General features: G+C 39.9%; 1 protein-coding gene across 2 annotated transcripts in view; it reads left to right on the top strand.

Moving 5' to 3' along the window:
- LOC111223497 (TBC1 domain family member 20-like) overlaps positions 1 to 16,575 on the top strand; it is a 49,947-nt gene extending 33,372 nt beyond the window's left edge. Inside the window, exon 11 of one of the 2 annotated variants that reach the window (XM_022747669.1) lies at positions 16,495 to 16,575. Coding sequence is in view for 1 of the 2 variants with exons in the window: in XM_022747670.1 (XP_022603391.1) it covers positions 16,495 to 16,508 (14 nt within the window). In the remaining variant the exon portion in view is untranslated. The remainder of the gene's footprint in view (positions 1 to 16,494) is intronic. The other variant, XM_022747670.1, reaches the window with a different exon arrangement.
- The last annotated feature ends 1,827 nt before the right edge of the window (positions 16,576 to 18,402 follow it).

The raw sequence follows: 18,402 nt of genomic DNA on the forward strand, positions 1-18,402 counted from the left end.
GTGTGTGTGTGTGTGTGTGTGTGTGTGTGTGTGTGTGTGTGTGTGTGTGTGTGTGTGTATGTATGTGAGGCAGGAAGTAGGCAGTGCTGCAGAGGCAGGAGAGCATAACTAATCCTCAGGACACACACACGCACAGATTAACACACACACACACACTGAAGTTGGCACTCACATAAACACCAGTTTCCTGGCGATGTGCTGACCTGCCAGTGTACTTAGCTCCTGCCCAGGTAATTTTTCATTCAAATTGACCAGGTGCATGAAGATGGCAGCCTCTTGAAAAGGCAGTTTCACTCCTCCCTGCCCATCCCCATGATGCAGTTCCAGCATTTTGTCCAAATGTGCAAAGCAGATGTGAACACTGGCGCTCTGAAATATTCCATTTTTGAGATTTTATGAAATCAGTTATCAAATTCCCAAGAAATCACATTGTTTTGCTTTATGCTTGTTGGTTGATGATGTTGGCAGCAACCTTAAAGGAAATATTGGTAACATATACGATATATTTCGTATCATGAGTAACCTAAAGTCTGTAGTGGAAAATAAAAGGCATGGCGACCACTTCTGCTTGCTAACTGTGCCTAGAAGAAGGGCACCCTGGAGCATGTCCTCAGCTGCTGCGTGAAGGCGATGGGAGAAGGGTGATATTGCTGCCCCCAAATGATCCACCACTTCATTAGAGCTGGAGAAAAAGCACAACTTCAGCCCACCTCCTCTGGAGGGTTGCACCGCTCGGGACTGGCAGCTCCAAGTCGATTGAGGAAAGCAACTCAAGTTCCCGGGAAACATCGTGAACCATTTTGCTCCGCCCAGATGTGGTGTTAACATCAGAGCCTATGAAACAAGTGGTCCTGCTGGAACTTACTGTCCCTTGGGAAGACCGGATAGAAGACACCAATGAGCGGCAAAGGGCTAGATACGCAGACCTTGTGTGAGAGAGCTGGAGCAAAGACTGGAGAGTGCGCTGTGAGCCAGGGGAAGTTGGGTGCCGTGGCTTTGCTGAACATTCACGACAGAGAACACTCGGGGTCTGCAGTGTAGAAAAGCAATCAAGAACATGAGCTGCTGAAAAGGCCTCGTGGTGGATGTATCTCTGGAGGGGAGATCCGTCAGGGGCACCGGCTGGGTCACCCGGGCGACGGAGTCTAATGATTAAAGACCCAAAACACCCTGTGACCCCGGGTTCATCACTGAAGATATGTCCAAGAAGCTCCAGAAGTTGTCTTTTAGAACGGTCATTCCAGCTACTACATCATCAGTCAGTAAATCCATGTGACATACATAAATAAATATACAGTATATGACAAACCTCGCTGCCTACCTGCCTATCTCTTGCTCTTTATACAAAGCTGCAAACTGAGAGTATGCAGATCATGCCAGATTTTTAGAGGTGAGTAATCAGTGAGTGTGAGCCCTTTAACTCTCCAACATCTTAAAATAATCCACAATGAACAGTTATAAAACATAATGCATGATGTGGAGGGTATTTACCTCTAGTGCTTGCCTCCTCAGAGAAGATTATTTTTCTCTAACGGCGGGGGTTGGAGTAGATTGGCCTCTGGCAAGCAATCGACATGGTTGTCTTTTTTTCATATTATGGTAGCAATATGTTTTTTAAATGGAAGCTTCTTTGTGAGGACTATCTCTGTCAACCTTAAAGGATAACTCTGGTGATATTCTCCATTTAAAAAAAGTAAAACCAGCTATGAATTCATCCTACATTCACCACCCTGCTGCTCACTAGAGCGCCAACTGTGTTGTAATCCACCACTCAAAGTAGTCCCTGACACGATGCACTAAATGCACTATCTACTCCTCTGTGAGTAACATTTACTAAAAATGTCTGTCCCCAACTGTTTTAGGAAATTGTTTGTACTTTTTAATCAATACAACAATGTCTTTGTGATATGTTTTTAAAGATCTATATCTTCAGGAGGAACAGACAGGCTTGGGAAGTATAAAAAGATGGACCAACACACTATCGATTTTGCCTTTTCTAAGGATTTATTGACAATAAGGAAAATATAGGATACCATGTAGAATACTATAATTTATCCAAAACCTCTCCTTTAAATTCTCCTACACAATGAACAGGATTAATGTGATATAAAGGCACAGAGTGCATTATTTTTTATAACCACAGGGGTTGGAGATTGCCCTGTTTATATATGGCCTCTGGCCGGCAATCAGCATTATTTGTTTGTCTTATTTTAGGGCTTATAGTCTTTAAGTGGAAACTTATTTATTAGCAGTGTCACTGTCAACCTTTATACAGTATGTATCCCCTGCTTTCTTACTACAGCAGCTTGGTAACAACTGTCACCTGGTAACAGCTAAGACGAAAAGTCCTCCAGTTCTGTGTAATGACTTGGAACAATGATAAGGGAATCATGTCACAGCTGTGCAGTTATCTGACAATAATGCACTTTCCCTAGACAATCAGAATCTGCATCTAAGGCAATGATATAATATGGATATTGGATATATGGATGTCAGTGCAGTGATGGTAGAATAATGCACTCAGATTGTGATATTCGGACATGTGGCTTCTAATATACCAGCGTAAGTCATTTATATAACATTATATGTGTCACTCTGTGTATATTCTATAAACATAAATACGTTTGTACAAGGATGGGATGGAGATAAACAAACACAAAAAGCACCAATATCTGATTGTAGCTTTGTTTGTATGTGTCACTCGGTTCAGCTCGGTTCAGCTCGGTTCAGCTTGGTTCAGCTTGGTTCAGTTCGGTTTGGTTCATTTTGGTTCAGTGTAGTTCTGTTCATCAGTGTGAATCAGTGTTGTTGATGTTGCTAAACTCATCTAGTTGTGAAGTGTAGCAGAATCAATTACACGGCTAGATGCTCCCAATTAGACTAGGCTGATCAATGTCAGCCAAGATCACTGCATAATCTCTCTCTCTCACTCTATCACACACACACACACACACACACACACACACACACACACACACACACACACACACACACACATACAGGCTGCATAGATGATTTGATAATTAAATCAATCTGAGCAACTAGAGCTTCACTAATGAAGCAATGATCTCAGATGAAATTCATCTGAGATCACTGGGGGAAAGAAAGCCTGTGTGTATGTGTATGTGTGTGTGTGTGTGTGTGTGTGTGTGTGTGTGTGTGTGTGTGTGTGTGTGTGTGTGTGTGTGTGTGTGTGTGTGTGTGTGTGTGTTTGTGTTTGTCAAACATATGTGTGTGTGTGTATATGTGTGAGACAGATTGTTGTTTTGATTTTAATCAGCAATTTAGATGTGATAGCACTTTTTCCCATCCATTGCCACCTTTAGAGAAGAGCTCTGGGAGACAGACTGGTGGTGACACGTGAAGCTGGAGAGGATGACAGAGCAGGTATGGGATTAGAGGATACAGAAAATAAAGACAGATGAAAGGTGGGAGCCACAGTCTGCTGGCAGGTATGATATGACTTTAATTTGGAAAAACAAAGATTCTGTTGTAAGATGAATGTTTCTCAGTGGAGACAACACTCACCACAGGTCAGCATCTCTTTTGTGAGTTTGCCTGAGAAAACCTCACAAGTCCAAGCCGCCCAAGAGACTTAATTTCCTCACACATTGTCCAAACTAATTTCCTTGTTGAAGTTGATCAGAGTGACAATTCTGCTTGCTCACCTCCTCACATTAGAAGGCCTCTGATGGAAAACATCAAACAATCGGGACATCCCAGATGAGGTCAGGGGTAATTAAAGGCGGGTGTGTCAACCTCCTCACAGCAGGAGGGCAACAACGCGCCATAATGACTCTGCTGACAGGTGAATAAAAAAAAATCATCTTGGTCAGCCCCGCCGTTGAGCAGGCTCTTGTCCTGGGTCAGATGAGTCTTGTAAGAGCTTTCATGTGACGTTTGTGGTGAGAACAGGCGTAGTTTTCAACTTTAAGGTGGCTGTAATCAATATTTTTATATGAATAATTTCTTTCCTCTCATGGTTTTGTTTTTGGTGAGGCGCCCTGGTGGCCTAGGAGTTAAGGGATCGGCCATGAATTGTATCTTTGTGTCCGGTTTGCGTGGGTTGAGGACCTTCATTGTATGTCATATTGCCATCTTACTTACACCCCTCACTTCCTGTCATCTTCTTTCTGTTGGCTAAGAAATAAAGGCCCAAAATGCCTCAGCTGGCAGCAGTTTCTGTCAAAAAGAAGATGGTGGTGAGCTGGTGAACATAGTGGAGCATGAAGCAGCTAAAGAGCCAGATATTTGCTCCAGGAATTGGTGGAATGAAAACAGAGCAAAACGCAGAGTGAATATGGCTTTGACAAATGTGCTGAAATTTTGTACATCTCGCTTCATGTTGTCTTCACTACCAACAATCTCCTCTAGTATCAGAAACACAAACAGGGTTGTGTGTTGTTCACATGGTATCTTTGTAACTGCTGTGGTGCTGACGTGAATCACAGATTTTAGGAGGTGCACGTCCACCAGTGCTCCTCCTTGTGTAGGGCCCTTATCAGTGCTGTACCTCTGTAACATATAAATCCTCTTATAGACAGTTTGATTTAAATCCGTTGTAGAACCTTGAAAAGGTCAAATATAGTGTTTCATCAGAGCAGATAGAAAATTAGAGAAACAAAACTTTCTTTTTCTTATATCCTAAGTCCTATAATCTTGTTGGGCCGTTAAATTCTTCTCACAACTTGTTGTGAGGGTCCTGAGCATGAGTGTGGGAAATGCTGCCTTAATGAATATTATTACAAATATGTGTCTGACAGTGTCAGATGTCAGACCTCAGATCTCAGTAATGAAATTGCTGAAAAGTAAAATGTTGTTATAACCTATCAGAATAAGAGCCAAACAGCTCCACAGTTTGCTGTTCGTTGAGGTCTTAGTTATTGTTTGGACTTCTTTTTCAGCCTCGCTGTCAGTCTCTCTATCTGCGTTGTAATTGTGTGTGTGTGTGTGTGTGTGTGTGTGTGTAGCAGCATGGACTTGTGTGCATGTGTGTATGCTCAGATCTTAGCAGTGACAGTTTGATTAAGCCAACAGCGATGAAGTCACTCTGCTGCCTGGCTATGCTCCAACTCTGCAGGGTGCCTCCGGTGTGTGTGTGTATCTGTATGTGTGTATCTGTATGTGTGTGTGCAGTTGTGTTAATTGCTAATCACTAACGTGTGGTTTTGCTTTCTTTAACGTGCTGCTTTAGCCCAGAAAAAAAAAAAAAAAAAAAAAATCCTGATTAATGACCTGATCTGTCACCCCGGCGATATGATGATTAACGACATGATTCATCACCATGGCGATTCGATGGAAATAAAGCCATTAATTCTACTGATCAGATGACAGAGGGGTGGTGATGGGGGTGAAAGAGACAGACAGGCAGGGTGTAACACAGGGAGGGACTGAGAGAACTGAAGTGTGTGATGAAGGAAGTAGAAAAATAAAAAGAAAGGAAGTAAAAAAGCATAAAGACGTGTGGAGGTGATAGAATGAAGAAAGAAGGAGATAAAGAAATCGAGAGAATGAAATGAGAGACCTCTGTGGTGGCCTCTAATTTGAAATGTCAGTCTTTCTCTACTCTGGCTCGGGACATTTTCTGAAGACATGAAAAGGAAGAGAAAGAGGGAAAGAGTGGAGGAAATATCATCTTTAACAGCAGACTGATCAAGTCAACCGTCTCTCACAGGCCGGAGATCCTCTCAGACTCGGACAAGCTGCTTGTGTCACGGTGACGTGCCTATTTAAATGTCTGCTGGGGCTCCTTCTGGACAGTGACAGAGTAAAAACATTGAGAAACCGTCATCACATTTTCACAGCGAGAGGTTTTTCACCAGCAGGACTCTGTTCCATCACAGATTAAATCTACATGTTGAAGAAAATAAGCGCTATACTGCAAGAAAACATGTGACTGAGTGAAGCCGTGTACAACACGCTGTCTGTACCTCAAGCATCATATTTTCAGTAACTGCAGTGATATTAAGAGACTTTGTCTTTTACAAAGCAGCATTTCCAGTAGCTCTTAATACAGAGCAAACTATTCTGATAAAAAGTTTTCAGCTAATAAGTTCATACAAGTTGACATATAGATTTTTTTCATTTATCTCTGTGGTTCAAAGCTTGTTTTCTTCTTTAATACCAACTGAAATCACCTTTAGTCATCTCTTTTTTTTTTTTTACCCTTTTTAGATTTACTCGTAATCGTTTTTTATCGTCAAAGAAAAAAAAAAAAGTAAGTTCTTTGTGAAAATATCAAAAATACTCACATTAAAGACAGAGATTGAAAAGTAAAGACCACACCAGCATCTAAAAGGACAGAAGTGACATTTGCATGTATGTTTAAATGCAGTTGAATGTGCAGCTAATTCGCTTCTCTGGCCAGAAAACTGATGTCAGCGTTGCACTTTTGTGTTTTGTTCTCATTCACCAGGCAGAGTTTCTTCTGTTTGCTACAAATGGTCAACTCCTTCGTGTAAGTGACTCTGACCGATCAGCTTTTTTGTACGGAACAAACTGACGTGATTTTACACCTGACTTCTTTCTTTACTTAGGTTTGATCTCCTGGAAGGAGGTGGTTGAGTTGCCCCCATAATCTATGATCAAATTTAGATCACTTCAGTGCATAACCAACTTTAAAATAATTGCATTTTACAAGTAGAGACAAAGGCGGTATTTTGACATAAAAACAAATTAGTTTTACATTTAGTACCAAAAGGAAACACATGGATTAAGGTTTTTTTTTTTTTTTTAATATATCTGTTTGATGTAGCTTTTACTGCATGACCAAAAAATCTCTGACTGTATGAGTGAAGTGACAATGGATAACCTGCATTTCTAAAAAATCTGACACTTAATCTATAATAAATGAGTATATTATACTGTGGCTGTGACTTTCTGTGTGCAGCTGTAGAGTTTCCCCTCAGCCTGAGGAGTTTCATTAGTATTGGATTCAGTGGATAGACGGTTTATAACACAGACTAAATACCCGTGTTATAAAACATCAAAGAGTTTCAAAGAGTTTCATCAGTGGTGTTTTCAATGGAAACTTTTTCTCTGTGTTTAAATAGGGAATCACAGTTGTGTTGGGCTTCTACCATTCAGACCTAAATGTTGCTGCCAAGAAATGTTTACTGGGGAAATACATGTGTGTATGTGTGTGTGTGTGTGTGTGTGTGTGTGTGTGTGTGTGTGTGGGTGTATGTGTGTGTGTGTTTAGTTCCCCTGCTAGGTGTAGAAACACCAGTGTACATCCATTTTGTGATTGATATGAAACCAGATTGTTTTGGTGTTTCCTGACAGGTGGCTCTGGAAGGACAAGGGACTTTTGGCTTTCATGCTGCTCCCCTGTGTGTGTGTGTGTGTGTGTGTGTGTGTGTGTGTGTGTGTGTGTGTGTGTGTGTGTGTGTGTGTGTGTGTGTGTGTGTGTGTGTGTGTTTGAAAGAAAGCGAGAGAGAAAGCAACAGAGGGATATGAGAATGATGGTGCGATGTGCGACTGAATGTGTCAGGATGAAGTGTGTTCATGTCTGGTTTGTTTACACGTTCCTGTGTGTGTGTGTGTGTGTGTGTGTGTGTGTGTGTGTGTGTGTGTGTGTGTGAGTGACACTATGTGTACAGTGTGTTTGTGTGTGTGGTGTCATCACACCTGCCTCTACATCACCTAGTTATGTCTTTCAGGATGGAGGCTGGTGTATTAGTTGTTTCGCTTTTCTCCTCCTGGACCTCAGAGACATACAGCGACTTTTCTGTCACCCACTCTTTGATCACCATACAACAGTGTGTGTGTGTGTGTGTGTGTGTGTGTGTGTGTGTGTGTGTGTGTGTGTGTGTGTGTGTGTGTGTGTGTGTGTGTGTGTATTTAGTTCTTCTGAGATGATGCAACACTGGTTTTTATGGTCCAATAAACACTCTTAGGGTGCTAAAGCTTTAAAAGGCATCTTTGTGATCTAATTAAATACTGGACACATAGCACTGAAACTGCCATCAGCCCTTTTCGTTACACAACGGTAAGTTAATCAAGAGGCTCATTTGGCAAATCATCAGTGTTTGCCTTTGAACACAGGGAAGATTTCAGAAATAAAATCTATTTTATTCCTCCCTTGTTTTTCCCCTCCGTTGTTATTCTCCCCCATTTGATCTTGTGTCCTTTCCTTTTTATTTCTTTTCCTCTCCTCTTCTGTCCATTCCTTTCTTTCTTCTCCTTCTTGTCTCCTCTCCTTACTACTTCTTCTCACTTTCCTTTCCTTTCCTTATTTTCCTCTCCTCTCCTCTCCTCATTATCTCTGCTATTGTTTCTTTACAGTACACTATCTTAGGTCCATTCCTCTCTCATATAGTCTTCATCACTACAGGCTCTAAGTGCTGGAAAAGCAAATATTGCCAAATGCAAGAGAAACGCTCTCATCAGGGCGTTGCTGAGTGTGTACATGTGTGTGTGTTTGTTAGAGAGAGAGAGTGAAAGACTTCTTAAGAGAGAACATATCAATGCAAGTGTGTGAATGTCCCTAGATCCCTCTGTGTGTGTATGTGTGTTAGCATGTGTTTGTGTGCACCTGTGTGTGTGTGTATGAGTGTGTGTGTGTGTGTGTGTGTGTGTGTGTGTGCTGACCCACTTTGTCTGCCATGCAGCAGCGGCAGCAGCTTGTGCAACAGAGCAGGATGTGCATTTTTTAACAGCAACAGTCTCCTGTGCTCTGCACCGAACACACACCAGAGTGTGTGTGTGTGTGTGTGTGTGTGTGTGTGCAGTGTGTGTGTGTATGTGAAGTGTGTGTGCAGTGTATAGCCAGGACAATTAAGACCTCCAACACTACAGCATTACACATCCCTGCCTACTGAAAACCTAAAAAGTAAACCTACATCTGCATTTGAATCTAACATAATGAGGTAAACTGTCACATCCATTGCCATATTGCTTCCTCACTGTGTGCTGTGGGCTCATGAGTTGAAGTATTCAGGCTTGGTTTGAATTGTCTGATTACAAATCAGCAAAAGACAAGATGCTATCAACAGTTACAAGTTTAACAAGGATATAAACAACAGAACGTGATAACGTAAAAATAAATTAGTGCAGTAAGAGGGAAACTGGCTTTTCCAAATTGACTAGCTTTGACACAAGTTACAAGGTATCACCTGTAACTATTCATTTGTATACAACAAGTTTTCAACATAGTGAGGAAAATGTGATGTGAAGAACCAGTAAGTTAAATTACAGTAAATTAGTATTTTTGTACTCAACCCATAACACAGAGATTTAATGCCAGTGACAGTCGTCGCTCCCCTCAATCCTCTATTTTTTAAATATGCTGGGAGGGACACTACTAGCAGAATATGAGGGTGTAATTACCCTTTAAAACCTCTGCTAACTGACTAGTTTTTGGATGTCACCAGTGTAGTGTACTTTCCCAGATTCACTCGCTGTAGGCACAGTCTGAGCATGTTGAAAGCTTTGTTTTTTTTCTCTTGTCAAGTAAAAGAGAAGAGAAGTGAGAGATAAACGCAGAAGAATCACAGGTTGACGTGGCAGGTGTTACAGTTTCCAGTGAATTTATCCTCATTGCTGGTGTTGAAGGTGCTCTGAGCGTTGGAAAAATGTGCTTTTGAGGAGAGAGATGAACATGGCGCAGCGCCACAGGCCTCGTGGCTGACTGACTGAAGAGTCAACACTTGGGGAATAAAAATCCCTCGTGCCTTGTTTTGTTTAATTTAACTAAGATGAAACTGGAGTAATTCAGTAACTTCAGTAATTAAAAGTAGCTTAGAAAAACAGCAATTTCATTCTTAATCATACAAGCTTTTTCAGTAATTCAACAGTTGTGTGACCATGACAGATTCATATTTCTGCTTCTGCCGGCACTACAGTCACTGCACGTTGTTGTGACATAGTTAACTCTATAAACAGGAAGGTGAAAGGTGAGGGATCTCTGTCACAGTGTGTTTGTAGTCGATCCTCGATCCAGATTGAATATACTGTCGACGTTAGTGTTGGTTTCACTGGAAAAGCTCATTTGTCAATGTTGAACTTGGACGTCTTCCTCAAACAGGTGACGCAAAGAAGTTGCACAAGAGACTAGACTCCACTGCAGTTTCTGGTTTGTGGTACTTCCTGTGTGCAGATCAATATTTTACATAGTTTAGGCTGTCGTTTTCGGTGGTTTTAACACACACACACATACACACACACATACACACACACACACACACACACACACACACACACACACACACACACACACACACACACACACACACACACAAACACACATACACACACACACACAATCCATAACATATGCTTTAAGAAATGAGCTAATCAACCGATGAGTCAAGTCACTTCTCTTCTCTTCTCTTCCTTCTCTTCTCCACTAATGGTAACATCATGTATATTCTATGAGAGATAAAAGCAGAGGGGAGCAACAATAGGCCAACTGGAGTGGCTGTGTGTGTGTGTGTGTGTGTGTGTGAGAGAGAGAGAGAGAGAGAGAGAGAGAGAGAGAGAGAGAGAGAGGAGCGTGGAGTCAAACAGACAGCTAATGGTTTTTCTTTAATAAACCACTGTACTGCTCTCGGAAGATTCGCCTTCACACGCAAACAGACAGCCATGACTAAGATTAGCCTGCGGATAAACACAACATTAAATAGAGGAGAGGAGAGGAGAGGAGAGGAGAGGAGAGGAGAGGAGAGGAGAGTCTGGACAGACCATCAGACACCCTGCTCTGTAATTTCATATCCTTACATCATTCATCTTTCCTGTCCAGGGACCTGTCTGTGTGTGTATCTCTCTCACTCTCTCTCTCTCTCCCCCTCTGTGTTATTCTTTTACTCACATGTAAGCGTATTATTCCTCCATGCCAGTGTGTGTAAGCACTTTCATATTTTTTCTCCTCACAGGTGTCAGTTTGTGCACGCACCTGTTTCTGATACAGTCTTACCATCTCTCTCTCTCCTCCTTCTGTCCTCTAACACCCCATCATTAGTCCCTACTTGCTTTCCTTTTCCTCCCCATCCCTCCAACCATCACTTGAAAAATGTAAAACGTGGGTTTGTTATTTCTGTTGTGCTGTGTCTGTTGCAGGTGTTGCTCTCTCTGTCTGTGAACAGTCTCAGACAGACAGTCATAAACATGCATATTTTCATGTGCCTCTGTGTGTGTGTGCATGTAAGTGATGAGAAGTCGGAGGAAAAATTAATTTGTGTTGTGTTTTATTTGTTGGAAGTTTACAAAGCAAAAATACACTCTAGTTGTTTTGCCTCTTTTTTTCCCCAGTGTCTCCAGGGTATGAACACAAGATTGTTGGCATGTTTCCGTCCTAATTTAGTGCAAATTTTGACAGAATTATCAGAAAATTGTGAAGAAAAAATGTGAAGTGTTGTGAAGTGCAAATATTAGGAGATGGCTGCAATGAAGCTATTGCAGGGCTGCAATGAAATTATGTCATTTAAAGTGCACTGGTCAAATCCCAAAAAATAGAAAACAAAATGGAAAAATGTGACAGAAATGTTGTAGTTATCTCTGTATCAACTTTCCATCTCAGCCAAGCCTAAAAACTTTGGCAACATTTTGAAATTTAAAAAAAAAAAATCTGCAGTTTCCACTCAGGTAAAAAATACACATCAAAATAAGTGAACGGAAATGCAGTCTGTGTGTGTATGTGTGTGTGTGTGTGTGTGTGTGAGGAAGTGAGGAATCCATGGATGTTCAAATCAAGTAGATGATTACACTCTAATTTTCTCCTTCATTTTCATTTCCAAGCTTAATTAATGTGGTTACATTAAACTGGATAGCATATATCCTTGCATCACAGGTCTCAGTAATCAAACTGGTGTGTTAACACAACTGCTACACTTGGAATAATACTCATATATGCAAATAATATAATAACATTTAGCTTAATAGCTAAATGTATAAACAGCTGCTTGATTCATTTTAGTCAAACTGTGACAATGACAGGTTGTCAGCAACTTAATTATGGTCACATACGGTATGATCATGTTTGCTTAATCTGTTTTTGTTTTCTTTCAGTCTTTCTCAGACATGCACTATAACTGGAAGTGTTATGATGTTGTCTGCAGGCAAATGGTTTTCATGTTATTAATTATCAATGAAGAGGAGAGATAACTGTGCATGACGAAAGTAATAACACCATTTGATTAGAGGCTGTGGGCTAAACAGCTGCCCAAAAACATTTATTTAAATGAAAAACAATTAGCTAGATTCAATGTTTGGATCATCTGTGTGTGGTCTCTGTCTCCTGCTCTCATGCTTGAGTTTCTCCCTGAATTAGACTTTACAAGGTGCTCCTGAACCCGGATAAACAAGTGTACAGATCTACTTATGCACAGAGCAAAAAGAAAACCACAATCACACAAATACACACACTGTAGGGGAGGACTGACCTTGCATGAAGTACAGTAAGTTCAAGTAGATGGAATAAAAATGCCAGGATTTATGTTTTGAACTTGATTTTTAATATTTCAGTATCCCAAGAGGATTTGCCGGCAAACTCACTTAAAAGTTCTGCTGTGGCTGTTCTCTTAACCGACAAGTACTTATTAAAAACCAAGTTATTTCTGCCTGTGTCAGACCTTGATTAAACTGAAATCTGATCTGAGGATCAATTGTGGTGTCTGGGGCAAATATAATGTGGCTGAGCCTGACTCATTCACTCATTATACTGTTATTCAACCAGAGTCGGCCCAAGGCGTAACAAATTAGCTGCTTAAGACCCCACAGAGATAACAGAATAATCTAATAAGAAATGTTGAGTTTGAGAGTAACTTATAATTATTATCTCCAGTTTTATATTTAAACTGTATTCACGGTAGAGTCACAATGTCACATTTTTGCTACACAATTATTGAGGCCAAAATAATTTACAAAAATCACAATATCTATACAAAATTTGAAAAACGGATGAATAAATAAATAAATAATAAAAAATAATGCTATCTGTCAAATTCATCCTTAACTTCGTTTATTGTGTATTTTGTTTCTTTTTGGGCAAATGAATTAGATTCACATATGAAGGTAGGGAAGTGGAGAGAGTGTCTGTACAAAATAATAACTGTATAAAAAGACAATTATACTTAATGGATAATGAAAAGGCAACCAGATGAACTGATAAACAAAAGATCCACAAGGTCTAACATCTGTCATCATGATATTATGTTATAATAATGTAATAATCAATATTTCATTTTTTAAATTTCATGGTTATTGCCAATATCGAGACAACCCTAATTCACATATATAAAAATCATTATAGGCCTAATATGGATCCTTGGGTTATCCCCTTTCTGCTCAGGGTCAACAAGAAACAGAGACTCTGAGTTTTGTTTTTCATATGTCTTTTTTATTACATTGTAATATGCACTCTATAAAGGTTTAATAGTAGTAATGGTAATTAATGCTTATTAAATCATTTGCTAATGTTTTATAGTTTTGGTTCATCGCATTATGAAAAATCTCTTAATTTTCCAGATGGTAAGTTTTGTAACAATCCACTGGAAGATTCTTCTTAACGAATGAAATTGCTTATAACTGCACATGAAGGATTAGAAAATGATTTATGACACTTAGTAATGTTTGCGTGTCAGCATGAAATAGTCACATTATTTTTCTAATTGGAGACACGCTACATCTGATGCATATGAGATATCACTTTACTAAGTGAAAACTGCCATTTGATTTCCTGCAGTGCCTGATGTTGTACTAACCATCCAGGGAGGGGGGATATCTCTTTGAATTGCTTCTCAGAATCGAGGTTACTTCTAGTTTTTTTTTTCCTCCGAGGTTTTTGGGAGAAATTTCCTTAGATATCCTCAGGCCTGGTCAAGAATTGTTGCTACTGTAGACCTGTAAAAAGTCCAGTAACAAGTTGTATCTGATATTAGGCTGTACATGTGAACTTAAAATTAGCATTGCTGGTGGCCTATAGCATACACAAAGTTATCAAGGGCAGAAGGCAGGGGCTCTGTAGAGGGACAGTTGCATTTTGATCTATTATAAGGAATCTCTATAAGGATTGGAAGTGATGCTTCCATATAAGAAAAACTAACAGTACATAATGAAACCAGTCTGTATTTACAGCATGAACATAAAAGACGACCAAACAGGGACAACATTTGCAAAAAGGAGGAAGACAAACCTGCGTCAGAACAAACAGCTTATGACTGAAGCAAATTCAAAGCTTGATTTGTTATGGAGATTTTACAGAACTCCTCCTCCTTTTCCACATGTCAAAGTGTCCTTGGGCAAGACACTGAGCCCTAAGCTGCTCCCGATGTGCAGGCCAACGCCTTGCATGGCAGCTCTGTGTGCATGTGTGTATATATTAGAGACAAAATTGTAAAGTGCTTTGTAGCCCCTAAGGAAGAAAACACTGCTCCATAAATGCTGTCCATTTACCTTTTACTTTTACCATTTGTGTATTCATGTTTATTCTTTCAGATATGTTGTTCCAACATAATTTCAACTGTTAGAGTGTCATTATCTCAAGATTTTATATTCTATTTGTCATGATATTAAATTACAACTTACAACTAGTACTTATTTATTCTATCTGTTATCCCCTTGTCCTAAGATGACAGTGTGCTTTGTGTGTGTTTATGTATGAGATGTTAGGAAGTTAAGCACTTCTGAATTTTGCTGTTGAGGTAAATTACAAAACAGTTTCTCATATCTGTTCTCCAGAGAGAGCTGCAATACTGTCACAACAGCCTAGCTAGCTTATTACAGCTATAGCTTTATTGATCCCAACACACACACACACACACACACACAGGTATACATTTCTGCTCAGAGGCACAACACCTGCATGCAACACACCCACGTTGTATGCGACGTGGAAATGCAGATAAAAACATTTTTTGTGTCCATACACACACACACACACACACACACACACACACACACACACACACACACCTTAGGTCATTAAGGACTCCTACCAGTGTGTCCTGTAAGCAGTTTAGTTCCCTGGTGGACTGGTAATATACCGCTGTGCTTGTGTGTGTACGTGTGTGCGTGTGCACGTGTGTGTGTGTGTGTGTGTGTGTGTGCGCATGTGTCGTCATGTCAGCTGTTTTGTGCCTGTTAAGCCAGAGTTACAGTTTCTTAGTTGGCTTGGGAACAGTTTGTTAGCGAGCTTAGGGACAGGGATGAACTGACAAAAATCATTACGCAGGACCCAGGTTAAAGGGAGAGTTCCGGTTTAGGTTTGCTCTTTCTTGACTTCTCTCATTCCTGCTTTCATTGCTTTCTATTACATATAAACGTTTTTATACTGCTTTCTGTTTTCTCCTTATTTGATTGCTGCTTTGATTATGGGCTGTTTCTACTTGTCCTTTTATTAATTGTAGTTCTTTTTTTTTTTTTTTAAAGTATACTTTTTGGGCTTTTGTGCCTTTATTGGACAGGCAGACATGCAGTAAGGGTCCGTCCAATGCGGGATTCGAACCGGGGCCTGCTGCAGCGAGGACTGTGGCCTCTACATGTGGGGTGCCTGCTCAACCCACTGCGCCACTCGACGCCCCTAATTGTAGTCCTTAAGTGTTAGTTTATTATCATCTGCTCAACTGCTTGTGGTCACTGGTATCACAAACCCTGATTTAAGTGACACAATCTTCCATGAACAAAATCTGTTAAATGTTTGAAGGGAAAAAAGTGAATCAATCTTGATCAAAAAAAAGAAGAAGCTCAGAACACTGATTGTAATTTCAACTTGGCCACATTGACAGTTATGAGATATACTGTGAGGACTGCACAGGTCACCTTGCATAAAACATTTTTTCTTAAGACTGACATCTGTCTGAAAGTCTGAATTTGATTCTGTAGTCTGATGTGGTAAATGACAAATCTATGAATACAGTATGCAAAAGTTGGTTGTTAAATGTCTTTTCCCTGCCTGCCACATCTTTTCAAATCCTTCTCCTGTGTTTTTGGTGTAATCATTTTGGATTTTTATGACTGAAATCTGGACAAATTTGGATGTGATCCTGCTGTCTGATCTCAGTACTGACAGAAATCTGAACAGCAATGTGCAAAAATTAGCTGTTAAATGTCTTTTCTCAGCCTGTCAAGTCTTTTCAAATTCATCTTGTATGTTTTTTTGGCTTAAACACGTGGATAATTATGACTGAAATGTGGACAAACCTTAACGTGATTCAACAGTCCAAGCTGGTTAATGACAAAAGAAAACTGAATAGAAATCGCTGTTTACAAATCTGTGTCCTTCCCCTGTTTGCAAAAACCCTCTAAGTCTTAGTCTTCCAATGTGTTTCTAGCCTTCAGAAGAAAAGTACCAGGTCCAAATGCAATTTTCCTGAGGTGTGGATATGATCAGTGCCATGTTCAATACACATGATCACTGTACAAAGGCTTCCTGTTGCTCTGTTTCTTTTGGGATCAATTGCTAAAACACTAACTGATGCTCTTTTTGTTTGTAGAAGAAAATCTTATGTAACATTTGATTATTTTTTAAACTGTTATGACTTTATCTTTCATATACAGGAGAGAGATGGTGAGCAGCAATGTGGATGAAAGAAGAAAAATGAAACAAAGGACAGGAGGGAGAAAAAGAGGGCGAAAGAGAGAGGACATAAGGAAGAGAGAGAGAAAGACTGCAGCAGCTGGAAATGAGGGAGCAACGGAGAGAAGCGGGAAACTGCTGTTCCATCCCCTCGAGCCTCCTCTGACACACACACACACACCTGTGAGAACACACCTGCACATACGCACTTTGCTGACTGTGCACACACACTCTCTCTCACACACAAGCACACATACATACATACCTCAAGTCTTTCCTTATAACCTTGCACAACCCCAGACTCAAATCAGTAGAGATCACCCTTTACAAATGTTCGTTGTTGGGATTTTCCTCTCATCAGTGTAGCTAAATTAGCTCTCTGGTAGAGTCTGTTACACTTCAAAAAGCAACACAGAGCGGAAATAATGAAAAATACCTGTGTGCGTTTGAGTGCAATTCATTACAGTGATATTGATCTGCTCAGAGGAAAAAGCTCTGAGGTTACTGCTGCTGCTGTTTCCTTTGGAGGCCAGGACAGCATTTTGATTCATGATGAGTCAGCAGGATTTTATTTGGCTATAAGCTTCATGAAAGAAAATGTACATCAATCACATATTTTGGCATATATTTTCCACATTTACACAATTTAAGATGATGAAGTCACATATTTCTTCACATAAGAGACAGCAGAGAGCCAGTCTGTCAAGCTTTAGGCTACATTTTTCCACACATGACTGAGAGCGATCTTTCAGCATCTAAAAAATTTGTACGGTATCATGTAGCATGTCCAGCTAACTAGCTTACTATCTACAGAAATGACCTTACTTCGAAAGTGAAGGAACAAGTTTCATTATTTCTAGGTTTATGCTGTAGCCTACTTGTATTTCCCCACTGTGTGGAAGCTAGTCCTGGATGCTACGAGAGTTTAAGCTAACATTAGCAGCTCTGTCTGGCTCTAAAAGCCTTTTCTCATGTGACGCAAAACTGAAAACATGCATGTTCAAAAAATGAACAAGCCTACTTCTACACTATCATACTTGACTAAGTAGCTTTTGAAGGCAATACAAAAACAGTTATTCTTATTTATTATTAGTTATTCAGCCTTATATGTATTTAACATGAATTAACTGGATGCTAACTTTTTCATATTTAAGACTTCTCATATAAGATTCTTGTTTCCAAATTATTCAGCTAGAAAGTCTAGTCAGCCAGAGATGGTATTTTTAACCCCCTAATGCTAATATTAGCTTAGGTAGCTAGCTACAACTGATAAAATCTACCATTGACAGTCATTTCAGCTGACAAAATCGACCGTTGCCAGCTAGAAATGAGAAGCCTGCTTTGGTCTATCTCTGTCTGAATTCAACGATGCATTGTTTCAAAAATTACTTAGAATTTCTACTACTCTTATCATTGTTAACCTGTGCCATGCAAGAACGGAAAGCTTGATAAGTAGCAACAGTAACTAAGGGAGAACCCAATGAGCTTTTCTTTAATTATGGAGAATAGTAAAATTATGGCCTTTTCATATTGTTTCAACACATTAGGGTTGCCTGTGCAAAGTTTTAAAGTAATGCACATATGAACACATTAAGGCCAGGAGAAAGCAGGGAAAATCACTAACTCCCTGGTTGCCTTAATAATTGGTTTTAATAACTTTTAAGGTTTTAGCTCCTCACATATTGCTCGGATTTTTTAATGTTTCTTTATCTAAAACACTGCCTTGAGCTAGAGGTGTATCATTTCAGTGTTTTAAATAAAAACCAGAGCTGCAATTCAACTGCTGAATCCTCAGCTAATCTTGTGTGTTTTAGGCTTTTTAAAGCAACTAAACCTGAAGATAAATGAACTGTTGCTTGAAATAAATATGTCTGAGGTTTTCTTTGAGC

Source organism: Seriola dumerili, unplaced genomic scaffold, assembly GCF_002260705.1.
Source record: "Seriola dumerili isolate Sdu_G_001 unplaced genomic scaffold, Sdu_1.0 BDQW01000110.1, whole genome shotgun sequence".
In the NCBI taxonomy this organism is placed as follows: Eukaryota; Metazoa; Chordata; class Actinopteri; order Carangiformes; family Carangidae; genus Seriola; species Seriola dumerili.